Source organism: Cylas formicarius, unplaced genomic scaffold (genome assembly GCF_029955315.1).
Source record: "Cylas formicarius isolate icCylForm1 unplaced genomic scaffold, icCylForm1.1 PGA_scaffold_12__32_contigs__length_19106922, whole genome shotgun sequence".
In the NCBI taxonomy this organism is placed as follows: Eukaryota; Metazoa; Arthropoda; class Insecta; order Coleoptera; family Brentidae; genus Cylas; species Cylas formicarius.
Genome location: NW_026844225.1, coordinates 18,226,127 through 18,242,688, shown reverse-complemented (window position 1 = coordinate 18,242,688; position 16,562 = coordinate 18,226,127). Strand labels below are relative to the sequence as shown.

The following is a 16,562-nucleotide window of genomic DNA, read 5'->3' as shown; positions in this document are numbered from 1 at the left end:
ATATTGATGTGTCTTCCGCTTCAAGCGATAAAGAAATTGGAAATGTATTTATTATTTTAGTAGTGTATTTCAGAAATCGTTTAATCTAGCTGATTCAATCGGCTCTTTTATAGTGAACTATGTTTTGAACTATGTTTGAAAATAGCCTACGGCTTATCGACGCGAAAAAGAGACATGGCCCCTATGGGATCCCTTCTATATTTTTCAGTTTAAGTAAACCATTCTACATTTCATTTAATAGGAGTCTGTGTCTAGTAATTTTTCTGAAAAAATTGAAGTTTGCTCAGATCGTTCCGATCTACAAAACCGGCAACAGAAACAAAAGTAAGGTTGTGAATGACTGTCGCTTTGGCAAAGTTTTTGAATCCCTTTTGTTGAAGCATTTGTTCTTCCAAATTCTGACTAATCTTGTCCCTTTCGTTCAGAAAACTTATTAGGCCATGGAGAATGGTCGTGAGTTGTTTATACCGACTTTTCCAAAACCTTTGACAAGGTTCATCATTCATTCATTCAAACTTAGCAATTTCGGTCGGTAGGGGTAGCTTCTAGACCTTTAAAAAATATATTTGCTGATTATAGAATAAGATCGGCTTGCTTGGATGCGACTTCTGGGGTTCCGCAGGGTTCACACTGGGCTCCCTTGCTCTTTGGTAGTTTGATTGTACAATGATGACCTGAAGATTTTTACTGTCGAAAACTCGCCTGTAGTATGAGTATGAGTATTGAGCTCAGAATTGACTCCATTTAAATGTTGGTAAATGTCATTGCATAGTTATTTAAACAATATACTTTTAAAACGTGTTAACATTGTTAAAGATTTAGGTTCGAGTCCCATATAGAAGCTATCTTTGGGAAAGCACTACGTAATTTAGGATTTATTCTGCGAACTACTAACGAATTTAAGAACCCAGCTTCTTTATTTACATTATTGCAATATGGTAAGAAGTTTTCAACCGTAGTATTCGTCAACAGTTTGAAGTCCGATGTACCACAATTACGTGGATCGAATCGAGATTACTAACTTTCACTTTTGCTCTTATAAGGCAGTGTTTTGATATTTTTTTTGTTTATAAGGTAGTAAATAACCTTCTCGATGCGGACTTTTTTGTGAACTATATTCTTTTTAAAACTTATACCCTTCCACACAGATTTACTTTCAGTGTCCCGGCTTTCGCAACTAATTATCTTTCTAACTCTCCTCTTATACATACGTTACATAATATTATATAATAATAATAATATAGTGATAATAGTATTGACTTACTTAATACTAATTTAAGAGTTTTTACAAACAGAATTTCTATTACATTTCATTGCGATTGCTCTTCCCGCATTCGTTGATTTTATTTCCTTTTAGCGTTATTTTCTATATGTAATTATTCTAATTGTCTCTAATTCGTATTGGCCTATAATTGGTCTGCTAAGTAACATTGGTTGTATAAATAACCGACAACGAAACGCTACCGAAATTAACATCAATTACCGTTCCTAGCTTGTCAGTGAATTTGGGAGTTTACTGCAAATTCTTAAAAAGTAAAGTGGCTGTCGGCGGATGAATAAAATAATATAAACCCCACCGAAATTAACAAAAATAAAACCGCCACTGAGATTCTTCCACATTTAACAAAAAGGTCAGTTCGACGATGAATGGAAATAATTTAAAAAGATTTTTCTTTTCTTTAAAAAAAAAAAATTATATCAGCCAACCATTTAAGTTCAGCATGAATAACGCCATTCATTCTCGTATTTTACCTCCGAGTTAAGTCGGAAAGCAAAAAGGTTGACGTCAAAATTATTAGTACCTGCCATAAAATATGCAATTAAATTGTTTAAACAGTGGGGATAATTTCCGTGAGTCAATAGGATCGAAAGATTGACGAAATTTGGGATTCTATTTTTGAGGAAGGAAATATTTCCGATTACATTATTAATCACTGGGTTTAATCCGGAACGGCGATAGTAACAGGAAAATCGATACGTCAATAAGTTTGTAAACAAAACTCCGTTTTATTAACGACGGCCACGTTATAAACAATTTTAACGGCAGTGCGAACATCGTCTCGTTTATTTTAACAGCCACTTTCTTGAATCAGGTTTTTCCAGCTCGGGGTCTAACATCGTTCAACAAAAAAAAAACGATTTTGTTCTGATCAATTTTATTGTATTGTTCCGGGCTCTAGTCACGATCTCAGATGTTTTAAAATACAGTCATTTCGCGCTGCAGTCTACCCATCTCTCAAATACGGATCTTAAATAAAATTCTAATGAAAAACAAGTGTTTTGTGAGAAGCTTATAAAGGTTGCGGACGATTATTACGAATTTAAAATCATATGCGTGTGAAAAATAGGAAGAAAAAAACAAATCCCGTCATTATTGAAGAGTGAAAAGTGAGATTCTGCTAAGTAGATTTTGAAAAATGAAGCTCTATACAAGTAAGTACGTCCTCAAATGACTGGTTAATGACCTTCGAATTGCAACAATTGGGAACTATGCATTTAATTGCAGTTATTAACCAAATACACTTTTTCATTAGGGTCATTCTGCCATTATTAATCTCGTTCAAGTGTTTATTAAAAAATTAAAAATATTTTTTTTTTTAGTTTTGACAATAACGTTCTATTTTACAACCCCAGTATTATTGCAACAGAGATTTAGTATTTCTGACTCCATAAATGCTTTTGCTGTAGATCTACTTGCGGTAAGTAGCAGTCAATAGAGTCGTATATTGAATTAATGTATGAGTATTTTTTTATTTAATTTCATAAATTATTTAGACATATTTCGGGAAAAATATTTTTTCTGGGAAAAGTCAAGTTTCAGTTTCTGCATTAGCGAGAAAATTGTCAGGCAATGTAATTGTGGAAATAAATAAAACAATTATATAATTATCGATTATTGGCCATTTTTAAAATAATTTCGCCTCTTCCTCATCGGCCAAGTTCGTAACATAAAATAAAAAGACAACATTATTAAGGTTTAAAAATTGTTAAAAAATGTTGTTAACGCATGTTTTGGTAATTAAATAGGTCCATTTTCAGGCCACTAGCAACGAAGCTGGCGATGATTTAAACATTGCTTTATCCCCTTATACAGTGTGGACACTTTTAACGATAGTGTCGGAAGGGGCGCTTGAGAATACGGCCAGGCAATTAGACGCTGTATTACGGCTGCCGTCAAATAAAAACGCCATTAGAAGTTCCTTCCAAAATCTATCGAGATTATTGGAGACCAAATCGAACGGAGCAATTTTACAGCTGTCAAACGCGATATTTACCAATCAACATTTCCCCGTTAAAGAGCAATTCACTCGAACATCAAAGCAGTTTTACAATGTAGGAATCAATCCGGTCGACTTTAAAAATACTAAAGAAGCGGCAGATGCAATTAACAAACATGTGGCGAAATCCACCGGGAACAGAATCACTGAATTAATTAATGAGGGTATATATACATATATCCAAAAAAGAAACGATTTCAGCTGTGAAACGCGAAACTTCTTTTAGGAGACATCAGAAACGCACAACTTTTTTTAACTAGCACGATGTTCTTCAAAGGTGAATGGAAGAGTCCATTCAATAAATCGGCGACACACATTGACACGTTTTATGACGAAAAGAAAAATAAAATAAAGGTAGATATGATGTACCAATTAGGAGTATACCCGTATTCGAGATTTGACGATCTTAAAGCAGAAGTTCTACAATTGCCTTACGGATTCGTAAGTAAAATCCTACTGGTGCTCCCTAAAACGTTTATATCAATTTTTTGAAGGATGGCAAATTCTCAATGCTAATAATATTACCCAGAGGCGGCCAGAATGTGGCGAATTTGCTAGGCGCGCTATCAAGAACATCATTCTCCAGCATTCTAGATGCATTAGACCAAGCTGCATATGAATATTCAGAAGAAGACATTCATGTTTACTTACCAAAATTCAAGGTGACTTCCGATTTTAATTTGGATAGAGTTTTAGATAAGGTAAACCTTTTCATCCTTCAAACTATCAACTCGATTTTCTAACAAATCTTTACATAGATGGGAGCAAAAGACGTGTTTGATCCTCTGAGAGCGAATCTACTTGGAATATTTCCGCATTATTTGTATCTATCGAGACTGGTCCAGAAGGCAGAAATTGAAGTGGACGAAGAAGGAACAGTAGCCGCTGCTGCATCAGGTTGCTAAGTTATTAGTATTAATTGTTACAAAAAATAATTTCTACCCATTTAGGTGCTGCTTTTCCAAACAGATCTCCCCCTCCAAAATTCAGGGCAAACAAACCATTCCTGTACGTCATTGTTGACAATCCGACCAGGAGTATAGTGTTTATTGGCAAAATAAGCAACCCAAAATATAACTAAAATTATTAATTTATTTTTTATTTAAAATAAAACAATAAAAAAAATCGCTTTAAGGAAATAAAACATCTTGAACTACTTGCTTTTTAATTATTTTTATATTATAAAAAATAATCACAGTGTTGGTTTTTATATATGATACCTTACAAAATTAAATCTCAAAATATTGCACTAGCAAGAGAGATATGTAAATATGGACTCCTGCACTTCACTTGTGTTAGGGTCGAATTTAAATACTAATCATACTTTCCCAATTTCAATGCAAGCTGCCTTCATTAAATTTAACCAATTAATAAATCCCCCCAAAAAATGCAATTTATTCAGTAAGAATGTCATCATCATTGTAAAATATAATCTTTATAATTTTTTAGTGATTTCATCTGTTTCTTAATTTGCTTAATAAGATCTAGAGGTTGCACTAGTATTGATATGTCTCGACCAACTGAATTAAGTCTATCTCTCACTTGATTTTTCTTGAAAAATAAATTTAATGGCCGACCGTTGATTTCGGTGAGAACCCAGTTAGTAAAGTAGGTTCCATCGCACGATTTCGTCTTAGCTGTCAAACCATATCTAGCTGCCAAACTATTCGTTTCCACTGTCTCAATTACTGCAGTATTATTTTCTTGAACAATTCCTAAGGACTGACCTTCAGACTCTCTATGGATAACAAAAACTTGACCGTAGGGCATTCTTTTAACTATTATATTGACCTACAAAGAAATAAGGATTAATATACACCACACTAAGGTGTATAATTGCTACATAACAATCAACGGAAGAAATAAATATGATATACTTGCATAAAGTCCACAGTAATGTGATTGCAATATCCTATATGCGTCACTTGCCGATTTAATGTTAATGCCCTCTATATTAAGGAGTCGATCTCCAATATGGAGAGCATTATACAACATGGGGTTTTCTTTTTGTTTCCATCCACAAACCCTACAAAATTAATTCAATGTTAAAATGATACTAAGGGAATTGAGATCAAATTGGAAGTTCTTGTGATTTTAGTTGAGTTAGAAAAATGAAATGTTTCAAAAAATTTTCAAATTCAAATGAAAAAATATCCATAATCATGAAAAAGGTACAAGACTTGAAAAAAATTGGTTCCATAATGCTCTAATGGGGCAATAATGAATTTAGACATTTTGAAAACAAATGCATGATGCAATTTAAAATAAATAAGTTGCTGGGTTTTTTATAAATAAGACCTCAGAAAGTTTTCATAATGGCGAGTTCAGTATTTGGAACTCACCAAACAGCATCAAATGCATCCACAAAACCAATTGAATTAATACAGTCTTTTCTTCTCAACTGCAACCTTACTCCAGTTGGATGTTTCATTTCTTTCTCCAAAAGTATGACTTGTTGTTCCCTTAAGGTTTTATAGGGTTGGGGAGGAGGTTGCAAAATTCTTGGTGAGCAACTAGCAGATCTTTCCAACATTCTACTGGTTGTGTCTGTTTCCAGTCTCATGATATGATTGTTTCTGGTAGATGGACCTACAAACGGCCATTAAATAGGTAAAGAATAAACTTTATATTACTGGAAAAACCTGGCTGCATCTGAAATAAATGCTCATAATGTACAGAATTCATGGAATTGCTAGTTGTTTCAATGGCAGCATTAAAATGGTCAAAATTAAATACTTGACTACTAATGTTGACCCCAGCACTGGCAGATTCATTAATATTGTTGGTTCTTTGTGATGTTCCACTGCTTTGGGATTCTGATCTTCTCCTCTCATATGTTATTATATGATTGCTATTTATAATAGGATCATTGTTGGAAGGCTCTATTCCAGGTAAATTTTCAGGAGGCACTTCTGGAGGTGGAGGCAATGGTGATGTTGGATCTCGCGTGGAAAGCAATTGTAAATTTGTCTTTTCTGGTAGTTTGGTATATACATTTTCTTTAGGACTTAAAATTCTTAGCTCAAAAAGCTTTGACTTTAGGCTTTCAACCCAATCCAACATTTCTTCCCATGTTGGAGCTGCTAATCTGATTACTTCATTTGACAATGTTAATACAAACTCATATTCCTGCTCATGAGCACATATGGTGGGTGAAATATGTTGCACGTTATTAAGAGAGACATGCCATTCTGGTTTATGGAAAACAGCGACTTTGTTATCATTGTATGTTTCTAAAAATGCATCGGTATCGTCGTGTACACAAAAAACTACCCATAACCTTTCACGTCTCTAAAATTAAAAGTATATTTCTTTAAAGTTTTATTTCATTATTATAAATGCACCAAAAGTATTAGAAAAACTACCTTCTTAGTATTATTAGGAGACACTTTTTTGAGCCAAGTATTTTTGTGGATTTCGCGAAACATAGGATTTTCGAAAGACTGTTGCGAACGGTTTGCTTCAGACATTTTTCTTTATAAATTGTGATTTCTTCTATATTCCTTTATATTGTTAAATGATGTACATCATAATTAATAATGTGTTGACCGTGCCATATTTTTTTATATTTTTTTAAATAAAACAATTATATGTGACAAATACATTGACATATAACGACGTATGTTGCCATATCCTGACACATTTCCCTGCATATCTTAGTTTCTTAAATGTTATTTGCAACAAAACAAAAATACTTAATTTTTGCTTCCCATATACTGGCCGAAATTATTTGTTCTAGTTGCCTTACAGCGCCTATCATATCATCCTTATCTCTAAGAGTTGGCCATGACACCTATGTAAAAGAATATAATCTCAGCCGGCAACATTGCTTTATTTGAAAAGGGTAAACAAATAGTTTTTTGTATGCCTCTCTGGTATAGGTTGGAATTTATTTTGTGATTTTTGTGTGACACATTTTAGTTAAAAAAAAAAGAATGTTGACATTTACGTCTGAGATTTAGACATATACATAAAACGTACTTCGTAAGACTTCCACTTATAGATATGTCTAGCCCCTATAAAGTCCCAATCATTCCTCAAAACTTAAGCAGCGAAGAGACGATCATACAAATGGCAGAGGTTTTAAGCTATGTATCGGAAATTACTGACAACGTTTTTAAAACAGTTAATCACCGAATCAAAACTAATAACGAGAAACTTGCAAGTATATCCAAAAGACTGGATGATGCATCTGAAAAAATAAACAGTTTGAAAGGTGCCAAAAAAGCCACGCATGTATTCTCAAGTAGCAAATATCCTGCTAGCGATATCAATGTGGATTACATATCTATATTTAAAGAGACCCCTACCTGCGAATTAAAAAGGCATAAGGTGGAGAATCAGAGTTGTTCTTCCACATATGAGCCATTAAATAAATTACAGTTTTACCATGTAAAACAACCAGAAAATAGAAACAAATTGAATATAGATGGATTAGGTGCAATCCCTTTAAATATTAATAATGTGAATGACTTGATCTTATACAATTCAGGAAAAAATTTATATAAACATTTTGTTATCTCTGATTCTTTAAAAGTTTCTGAAAGTATCAGAAAAACTGACATTCAGAAAGCTTCAGAATTAGGAGCAGCCCCTCTATCTATAAGTGAAAGATCAAGATTAGCTAAACAATCAAAGGAGAACTATTTTTATAATCCTAAAATTGAAGAACTACCAGCCCTAGATGTTCCACTTGACCTGCCCGATTTGCCTGGTATTGCTGACGACTTACGTTACGAAAGCGATGTAACTAAAGAAAACAGTTTAAATGTATATGCTCACATAAAATTCTTTTTCAGATTGGCCCAGGTATTGCGCCATCTTCAGTAACCATGGCCTTAATAGAGAATATAGATGATTTGCCTACAGTTATTGAAACAGAAGCTGTGCAGAAACCAACAGACATTCCAGATATGCTTCCCCCACCTCCTCCTCCAGAGACCATACCTCAACCTCCTCCAATTAATCTGTGCCCACCTCCACCTATAGCTCCACCACTACCTACCTATGACATAAAACCCGATCCAGTTCCACCTAATCAAAAAGGAAGTAAACCTGCAAGTGAAAGCGTTTCGGCACCACAGTCAGATTTGAGAGCAAATTTAATGGAAGCTATAAGACAAGCTGGAGGTACTCAAAAAGCCAACCTCAGATCAGCTAAACCCAACTCTAATGTAACTGCTACCTCCAAAGTACCGGTAGGAGCAGAAGATGAATAAGCTTTAGTAAGGGTTATATCAATTAAATCTGTTTTTTTCAGACTGGTGATTTGATGGCTGATTTACACTCAAAATTATTAATGAGAAGAAAAGGTATTTCAGGGACAAGAAAAGTTGATCCAGATAACTCAATAAACGCGGAATCGACCATGGCAAAAATTTCCGCCATGATTCCAGCACCTTTAAAAACAGAATCTGATGCGACATCTACCGATGAAGACTGGAATTAATTATGACAATAAAGGTTATGGAAACTTTACCAATTCTTAATTCTTTACGTGCACCAATGTTTACGCTGTTTAAATAAAATATTCCACGTGTAATACACAACGAGGAAATGCGACTTTGAGTAAAAAAAATATTTTATAATTTTGCAAACCAGAAATGCTCAGTTTTGCACATGCTGTTATTAAGTATATATAGATTCACGGTTGGCGTAGTAAGTGAACATATTCGCACCGATTTCTAAATCCCCATATTTAAACCTTCATTCATTTTGTTGTGTAGGTTTTGGAAATGTCTAATATCAATTTTTCTCAATTGTCGTTTAATAATTGCAAACAAACAAAATAGTTTTTTCACCATAAATTTAATATCAACAATTATAGACAACGGCAAAGTTTGAATAATTTTGACTTTTTCACAGAGTAGGAAAGAGGTCTGCCATTTACAGTTATCTGTAATGGTTAAATATTAGATAGAATAAATCTATTTTTATTTATATAATTCCTTATAACCTTTAATAATACAATATTTCAAAAGAGGAGTTTAGCATAAAATTATTAGTGATTTATGGTGAGGAAACAATAATAACTTTCAATCAAAACAATACATACATAATTTGTCACTGCGAGGTCCATATTGGCGATTTTTGACACACATCCCATTTCTGAAATTTGTAATAGTGTGAAGACAGCAGGCCTGCGATGGCCAATAATGTAAAACAAAAACTTTTTCTATAAAATCTGCAAAAAGTTCAAGGAGGATGGTCCGAATAAGATGTAAGTATTTTCTATTGTTTCCCTAAAAAAAAGTTATTTTTTTGTAATATTTTAGGTCATAGTAGAAAGAAAGTAAGACGCTAAATATTAAAGTAATGGATTTGGGCCCATGTAAAGACGATTATGACACTCCTATTTTAATTGATAGTGGCACTGAAAGCATATCTGAAAGCCCTTTAACTGAAGATCCTGAACATTCCAAAGAGTCAACTCAGAGTAACATGAAAAATGGTAAGCATAATTTAGAAATTAATACCATGGTAGATATCGTTTTATTTTATTGAATTGGATTTGTATTTGGGTAGTATGGTATAATTACAGACCTATCTTTGCTAATTAAAATCAAGCTTATTGTTAATAGATTCCTCACTATCAAAAGTCAAATTATCTGATTCTTTGATTGACTTCGACGATGACTTTTGTTACCCAATAGAAGCGGTCCAAGTTGGAATTTTCCTTTCAGCTTCAGGTATAGGGAATGATTTCATAACACAGCTTACACACCAAGAGAGTTAGGTTGTTTTATTAGAGTAGTTACTTGCTGCATATTTCTGCACAGATTACAGAGTTATTAACGCTATACGAAACAAAATATTGCGGTTTTCAAGAAGTTTCTCTTTAGAAAAGAAAATATATATATTTTCATATTTGTGCGATTTGTCTCAATAAACCAATTTTGGAGACAATAGTAACGACCGTATATCGTAAATAACTACCTATAAAGGATTCCCTGAAAGGTAGCAACTAATAGGAATACAGAACCTACAATTTAATAAATTTAATAAATAACAAATAACAATTGTAGGCTGGTTGCAAGGATTTTCTGTAAAACAATATGTTTACGGAATTGTTTGTTTATGTTGGCTGCAGATTTATAATCATTTGATCGAAATTCAAGCATTAATGTGTTGTCGTGTCATTTAAAAAAATTGGTTTCCAAATCATAATTTTGATTTTTATAACTGTTTGTCAGTGATGGGCTAAGAAAAAGATTAGAATAATGATAAAATCTCGTCAAACTCGTCGCTTAAAAGTTACTAGACTTGCCAATTTTATATTTGATCTGATTCAAATAAAAGTCTAAAAAGCCAAAAGGTTTATTAATCTTATTAAAACGAAAGGCAAAACAAGTTTTCATATCCACCACCTTTCAGGGCGTCCTGTATTACGTTTGATTTTCACTTAATTATATTAACTAAAATTTCGCTTGGTTTTGTCACGCAAACAATAGGGTATTGCGTGAAAGTGGTATATGACCTCCCATCATATTGAATATTTTTTGTATTTGAAGTTTTTGCTCCCATGAATAGATACATTTAACTCAAAAGCGTCACTGGCTGCTTCTTTGATTGACAAGTCGTTTTCAATTGATGAAGAGGAGCTTTGCACTCCGTTAGAACCAACCCCTGTGGGAGTTTTCCCATTATCTCCCTCTGTTTCCCCATCAATTTCAACAAATAGTGAAACAACATCAGAGGAAGATGATGGAATTGAGGATATCACTCATATTGAAGATGTGCGGAATGAGCTGGAGCCGTGTAACGAAAAAGAGGTTATCCTCATGGAAAAGCCCTTTGACAAAGTTCTAAAAAGGCAGGAGTCTCCAATTGAAGATGTTGAAGTAATTGAGGATGAAAATGATGATCCAGACAGATCGCCATTGATTACGGTTCTCGGCGCGACGAACATTGAAGCCGGCGAAAAATATTCTTTTAATTCCTTCGACGGGAGTGATGATAGTGTATTGCTGGACACCCCTCGTACTTCTATCCTCCGGAAGTCTTCTTATTTCGATTCCTCAATTGAGGGAGATGTTTCCCCATCCCAACGGCGTGTGTTTTTTCCCATGGATCAGTCTCAATTGGTCACTTATAAGGAACCAGAAAAGTGCCATCCGTGGGTTATAAGTAAGCTTTGATTGCGTCTTGGGTAAACAATCTTTAGATAAATGGTGTTTTCAACATATAGGTCAGTTTCTACCATCAGAAAACATTCTCCAGACTTACCAGAATTCGTGCAAGAAACATAAAACAATCGAAATTGACGCGATTAAATCGCAAATACAGGTAATTTTGAAAATTTGTTTCGTAGTGATTTTTCGCATTAAATAAAATTTTTAGGAAATCAAAAATAACACGAACCATTCAGCTATTTTGAAATTGAGCTCAATTAAAATCACGTCTGAAGTAAATGAAACTCTAGAGGATATTTTAAAGATTACAAATTTTCATACTCTTGTGCTACAAGATTGCCAGTTTACTCCAGAAACTATAACTGAATTTCTTAATATTTTGGAATACTACAAATCGGTTAGCCACTTTGAAGTTGCCATGAATTTTGAAGAAGATGACACATGGAAATGTTTCTGTAGCGCTTGCAGCAATATCATGGTACTAGAGTCACTATCTTTTAAAGGAATGGTGATTAGCGAGCTCTACATGAGACACTTGATAAATGCTATCAAGAACAATTCCAATATCACTACGCTTAAATTTGATGGATGTATGCTAGTCAAACTTCCCAGTTTTTATTTAGGTAATTGGGCTGGGTCAACTTTTTTATATAATTTGAGGCTGTATTTTTTGTCTTTTTATAGTTGAATCCCTTATGACCAATAAAACCATAAGGGAGTTGTACCTTCCTTCTACGGGTTTATATACTAAAGAAGCTGACGCTTTACAAAGGTTTCTCGTTAATAATACACACCTGAAGGTGTTGGATATAAGTAACAATAATTTAGGGGATCGTGGCTTGGAGGTATTGGCAAAAGGATTATGCGTACAGACTGAACCTGGTGTCGGATTATCAGTATTGGTGATATTCAACAATCAAATTACAGAAAAGAGTGGTCCAGTTATTAAAAACATAATTGTGAGTAGAGCAATATTATATGATGGCAAAATGTTGCAATTTTTGGTGCAATTTTGCAATTTTTAGACGGACGCCAAAAATCTGCACACCTTAAATATAGGTTACAATCATTTAACAGACGAAGTACTAAATTATATAGCTGAAGGATTACCCCATACTCAGTCGCTAGAGGGGCTGGGTCTTCAATGCACTTTATTGACTTGCAAGGGAATGTTAATTCTGGCGAACGCCATTCCAAACAACTCTTCGCTGCAGGTGCAATCATTATACTTTTAAACAAACTGTTGCCATTTCATTGACTTTCCAGAAAATCAATCTAAAAGGAAACAAAGCGATCCAATTGCTCGGAGTCGAGACCCTATGCAACGCGTTGACGAATTCGAAAATAACAAAAATCGAGATCGACGAAAACAATCGTTCTTGCAGTGTTAGTTATTTTCAATGTTTAATAGCTTCCTAAGCGTATTTTCGCGTAAAATATTTTTTTTAGGACCCCGAAGCCTATTCTCAGCTGGTTAAAAAACTTAACGCGATATGTACTGTAAATAAAAATTACTCCAACGACAGTGACGAGGATGATGAAGTCCTTAACATTTCCCAAAAGATCTCAAGAAAGGTTTCGCTGAGCTGTGAACCTAGATATGGAGTACCTGACCCAACTAGGACATTCCAAGTATTGCTTTTCTAGAAATCTTAAGTTTTAGACATCCTATTTAAGCTTATATATTTGCATTGTAGGTGGGCTCTCCCTTACCTTCACCTGCGTCTAGCCCAGCCCCAAAAAGTCGTTTCCAAATTGTCAAAGTGCCAGAAAATGGTACAATGAGACCGCCCTCAACCGTCCCTGCTAAAAAGTCCAGATTTCGGGTAACTCGAGTGCCGACATCGCCAGATGATGACGTGGTACTCGGTCGTTTTGCCAATATTCGCGGCAGTGTGTCTTCGAATGATAGTGTCGATTCATTGACAACCATACCAATGGAAACCGATAGTGGGTAGGTTATTTTCGACGCAATTTTTCCCGACTGTTCGAGAAATTTGAGGTTTTTGTGAACACTCGTCACACTGCCGTTGTTTAATTCTTTTTCTGTACGCCACATTAGCGGCAACTTTGACACGAGGGTTTGCGTATTGCGCATAAAAGCTTTGCGATACCGGTTGGAGTTGTCTAATTTTTGGTATTTCGTTTGTTCTGTGATAGACTGTTAATTTCTTAAAGTTAATTTTTCCGGAGTACAACAGTAAATGTGATGTTGTTTAAGACCATACATTAGCGTATGTTTCTGTAAAAACCGATGATTTTTTTGTTACGTTTTTTTTTTTTTTTTTCAAATAGGCCTAAGTAGTTACGAGTCCAGTGACTTACGACCTTATTTTTTTATATTAATTATTTAAAGCGAATACCATTCTTACAAATAAGGCGACTAGACAATAAGGCGTTGTAAAGTAAAGGTTTTTTAATAATTGTTGTATTGTTTACATAGATTATTATCATATTAATACACTGTACATCTTTTAGGGATATACGAATCTTATGCTATTGATGCGGTAAGAAGTTCGAAAGTTTTATTAAAAATGCCAATCATTGACTCAGGGGATAGTGTTTTTTTGTTTTTTCATTTTTTAAGTTAGTTATTGTTAACGCCAATTCTACAATACACATCGGACAGGCCAGTTAAAAAAACACACTAAATAATATACATTTTCATGTGCTGTTGGCAAAGTTAATTTTATTTGGAAAGTTGTTAATAACAGGGTATTAAATTAAAAAATATTATATAATGCTAAACATATTTTGATCTGATTTATATAGTTGGGTTTATAAAATGGGTACTTAAAACTTTAACATGGAGAATATATTTGAGGAAAGTTGAAACCAGTGGCATTTTAACCAAACCAATAGTTATTTAATGAACAGAGGGTTAAGATTTAGTGGTTATATTGCGAGTATGAGTATTGGAATGTTTGATCCAAAAAATGCAAAAAAAATTATTAAAATGTAACAAATTTAATCAAACTACTTCTTATAGGATTGTCTTCTCATTTAATATCCTGACGAATGAACGATAAAAAGAAGTTTCGAATAGATTTTTAATCCGTCTTCCAGTTTTTCCTAATAGGCAACAGTACTTTCGTAATTGGAAACCATTTTATCTTAAACAAAACTGAAAAATATTTTTCTAAAACAAATTATAATTAAATAAAACAATAAAAAAATGTGATATCTTTTGGTCACCAAAATTTCGATATTTTTTAGTTGATAACTTCCGGAGTTCATAGGGGTGAAAAATGTGGGGCAAAATTGTTAACACTTCAACAGTTTTTCTGCGATCTTATTTATCTTTTACCATAACACTCTTTGTAGAACCATGAACCCCCTACCACTTATTGCTATGTTGATCCTACTCACGACATCGCATTTTTTTCATATTTCGCAATACAAGAAAGAAGGTTGAACAGTAGGTACAAATTGGCAAACCCACTTCTATTTTATAACCGCATATCATCGCACAAACACACTTTCTTGGACTATCCTGCAAGAATGACTAATTATTAAGATTAAGCTACTGAGATACATATAACCGTCGCTTATATTCAGAAATCAGAAAAGAGTAACCATACAAATTTTTTGAAGCTATTTTTAATTGAACAGATGCTTCCGCTGATTTTCATTTTGCCGTTGTTTTAGTTATTTTTTTATTACTAGCTGCTTTTAACAATTAGCCAAAATTGTTGCTGGTTTAGATTTGCATACTGCTTTTGAAAGTCCTCTTAGAGTCAATTACGGCACTTTTCAGAAGAGAGAATCGTTTAAATTTTTTAATTAGAACGGGCCTTACAATATTTTAAGTTTTAGACTTAGTACGTCTTAACTGTATCAGTAGCTTTTCCCAGATAAATAAAAGGATACTGTTATTGATATAGTTAGGGCAATTGTTTTAAGTAATCTAATCTACCAAAATTTGTAACTGCTTACAAAGTAGTACCAGTGATAATCTATAATGTTGAAATGTTCAACTAAAAGTTTAATGTATATAGACGTTAACCAATTTAAAGAGGTATATTTGTTTTCAACCAACAATGCTCATGAAAATTAATTTTTCCCAAAAGACATATATGTACCTATAAATATGTACAGTGCGTCCCAGGGCATGGGGGTCTTGGAAAGTCTGTGAGCTAGGAGGATAGAACAAATTTTTCATTCATTTTTCCCAATTTTGAAATAAATTGCATATATTTTTGGAATCCGACCGTCATCGTAACTCTTACGTTTCCGAATCCCCAAACAGGCAATATTATTTCTTAGACGCACTATATATACAGCATGTCCATCATTTAAGGGTTCCGTTTTACATTACATATTTGTATAACAGCAAATATTGGATAGTGTTAATAATTAAATATATTTTTATATTAATGTTGTTAGGTTAATACTGGGGTTATTGTTAGCTTAGAGAGTTAGCGTATATATAGTGATTTTTGGTACAAACTTATTTGTATAGCCCGTAATATACTTAACAGCGATATTTTGTTGAAACTTCGCATGCACTCACTTGCATTTTTGTTACTTAGTTTAATGTTTATATTTCTTGTGTATGTGATAAAATGGATGTGATACTGTATGATACCGTTTAAGAGTATTTTAATATGTAGATAACCACTGCAGTAGATTACCTGTCTTTATAATTAAAATGTATGTTTCTTCTAATACGTGTTTTTTATTTTGTATGCCACTTGCCTAAAGGTTAGTTACAACTTATATCCGAAAATTTGAACAAAAAAGTGAAATCCTTTACCATAGGCGGTAAGAACGTTAAATTCGACAAAACTGTGACCCACGCCACCTGCTGAATAACTAGGGTAAGCACCCGCCTCTGGTTGTTCGTCATATATGTTTGCACAGACTATGTAAACTGGCCCTCCAATATTCATCTAAAAAAATATGTATTTCCCCAACTTAAATTTTATATCTTCGTAATTCATTGAATTATTTACCCTTATGTTGGCTGATACATGACTTTTTCCGTCGTTTTTCACTATCACGTTCTCCTGATGAAGAAGTGGATATTTTTTCAGGCATCTACCGATGAAAAGATGATGTGGTCGGTTTAATACCGTGACAGTAACTAAAAATATTGATTTCCTAAAAATAATTCACTTAATAACAACGAGAATGTACTTTTAGGTAGAGA

General features: G+C 33.6%; 4 protein-coding genes across 9 annotated transcripts; 3 read left to right on the top strand and 1 right to left on the bottom strand.

Annotated features, from left to right (window-relative positions):
• The first annotated feature begins 1,749 nt into the window (after window positions 1-1,749).
• On the top strand, window positions 1,750-4,434 carry LOC132695536 (serine protease inhibitor 77Ba). The gene is made up of 7 exons (XM_060659839.1): window positions 1,750-2,433; window positions 2,602-2,699; window positions 3,040-3,442; window positions 3,505-3,719; window positions 3,773-3,979; window positions 4,037-4,175; window positions 4,229-4,434. The coding sequence occupies exons 1-7, from the start codon at window positions 2,418-2,420 to the stop codon at window positions 4,357-4,359; spliced, it is 1,209 nt and encodes a 402-aa protein (XP_060515822.1). The 5' UTR covers window positions 1,750-2,417; the 3' UTR covers window positions 4,360-4,434.
• Window positions 4,435-4,459: 25 nt separating this feature from the next.
• LOC132695535 (uncharacterized) lies at window positions 4,460-6,914 on the bottom strand. Of its 2 annotated transcripts, none has more exons than XM_060659837.1 (5): window positions 6,644-6,913; window positions 5,921-6,569; window positions 5,621-5,867; window positions 5,160-5,304; window positions 4,460-5,069 (listed from the first exon to the last, which is right to left on the bottom strand). In XM_060659837.1, exons 1-5 carry the CDS (start codon window positions 6,746-6,748, stop codon window positions 4,695-4,697), a joined length of 1,521 nt encoding a protein of 506 aa, XP_060515820.1. In that variant the 5' UTR covers window positions 6,749-6,913; the 3' UTR covers window positions 4,460-4,694. The 2 variants fall into 2 exon arrangements, with proteins under 2 accessions (XP_060515820.1, XP_060515821.1); XM_060659838.1 differs by having other exon boundaries at window positions 4,904-5,069; window positions 5,156-5,304; window positions 6,644-6,914.
• A 222-nt stretch (window positions 6,915-7,136) lies between these two features.
• On the top strand, window positions 7,137-8,897 carry LOC132708553 (WASH complex subunit 1). Its single transcript, XM_060680918.1, has 3 exons — window positions 7,137-8,024; window positions 8,078-8,476; window positions 8,539-8,897. The coding sequence occupies exons 1-3, from the start codon at window positions 7,284-7,286 to the stop codon at window positions 8,725-8,727; spliced, it is 1,329 nt and encodes a 442-aa protein (XP_060536901.1). The 5' UTR covers window positions 7,137-7,283; the 3' UTR covers window positions 8,728-8,897.
• A 255-nt stretch (window positions 8,898-9,152) lies between these two features.
• LOC132708551 (protein phosphatase 1 regulatory subunit 37-like) lies at window positions 9,153-16,078 on the top strand. Of its 5 annotated transcripts, none has more exons than XM_060680914.1 (11): window positions 9,153-9,498; window positions 9,561-9,729; window positions 9,860-9,967; window positions 10,809-11,405; window positions 11,467-11,564; window positions 11,619-12,033; window positions 12,095-12,369; window positions 12,436-12,624; window positions 12,677-12,796; window positions 12,860-13,042; window positions 13,108-16,078. In XM_060680914.1, the coding sequence occupies exons 2-11, from the start codon at window positions 9,594-9,596 to the stop codon at window positions 13,366-13,368; spliced, it is 2,382 nt and encodes a 793-aa protein (XP_060536897.1). In that variant the 5' UTR covers window positions 9,153-9,498; window positions 9,561-9,593; the 3' UTR covers window positions 13,369-16,078. The 5 variants fall into 5 exon arrangements, with proteins under 5 accessions (XP_060536897.1, XP_060536896.1, XP_060536899.1 ...); XM_060680913.1 differs by having other exon boundaries at window positions 9,156-9,498; window positions 9,554-9,729; XM_060680916.1 differs by having other exon boundaries at window positions 9,157-9,498; window positions 9,554-9,729; window positions 11,013-11,405.
• Window positions 16,079-16,562: the final 484 nt, after the last annotated feature.

What these genes read in the sequence shown, in the direction of transcription:
- LOC132695536 (XM_060659839.1), top strand. An exon ending in CACTGAATTAATTAATGAGG is followed by an intron (nt 3,443 to 3,504) that starts GTATATATACAT and finishes AACTTCTTTTAG; the next exon opens with GAGACATCAGAAACGCACAA. An exon ending in AGTAGCCGCTGCTGCATCAG is followed by an intron (nt 4,176 to 4,228) that starts GTTGCTAAGTTA and finishes CTACCCATTTAG; the next exon opens with GTGCTGCTTTTCCAAACAGA.
- LOC132695535 (XM_060659837.1), bottom strand. Translation starts at nt 6,748, where the DNA reads ATGTCTGAAGCAAACCGTTCGCAACAGTCTTTCGAAAATCCTATGTTT. An exon ending in CTCCTAATAATACTAAGAAG is followed by an intron (nt 6,570 to 6,643) that starts GTAGTTTTTCTA and finishes TTTTAATTTTAG; the next exon opens with AGACGTGAAAGGTTATGGGT. An exon ending in CACATTACTGTGGACTTTAT is followed by an intron (nt 5,070 to 5,159) that starts GCAAGTATATCA and finishes ATTTCTTTGTAG; the next exon opens with GTCAATATAATAGTTAAAAG.
- LOC132708553 (XM_060680918.1), top strand. Translation starts at nt 7,284, where the DNA reads ATGTCTAGCCCCTATAAAGTCCCAATCATTCCTCAAAACTTAAGCAGC. An exon ending in ACTTACGTTACGAAAGCGAT is followed by an intron (nt 8,025 to 8,077) that starts GTAACTAAAGAA and finishes ATTCTTTTTCAG; the next exon opens with ATTGGCCCAGGTATTGCGCC. An exon ending in CTGCTACCTCCAAAGTACCG is followed by an intron (nt 8,477 to 8,538) that starts GTAGGAGCAGAA and finishes TGTTTTTTTCAG; the next exon opens with ACTGGTGATTTGATGGCTGA.
- LOC132708551 (XM_060680914.1), top strand. Translation starts at nt 9,594, where the DNA reads ATGGATTTGGGCCCATGTAAAGACGATTATGACACTCCTATTTTAATT. An exon ending in TCAGAGTAACATGAAAAATG is followed by an intron (nt 9,730 to 9,859) that starts GTAAGCATAATT and finishes TATTGTTAATAG; the next exon opens with ATTCCTCACTATCAAAAGTC. An exon ending in ACTTCCCAGTTTTTATTTAG is followed by an intron (nt 12,034 to 12,094) that starts GTAATTGGGCTG and finishes GTCTTTTTATAG; the next exon opens with TTGAATCCCTTATGACCAAT.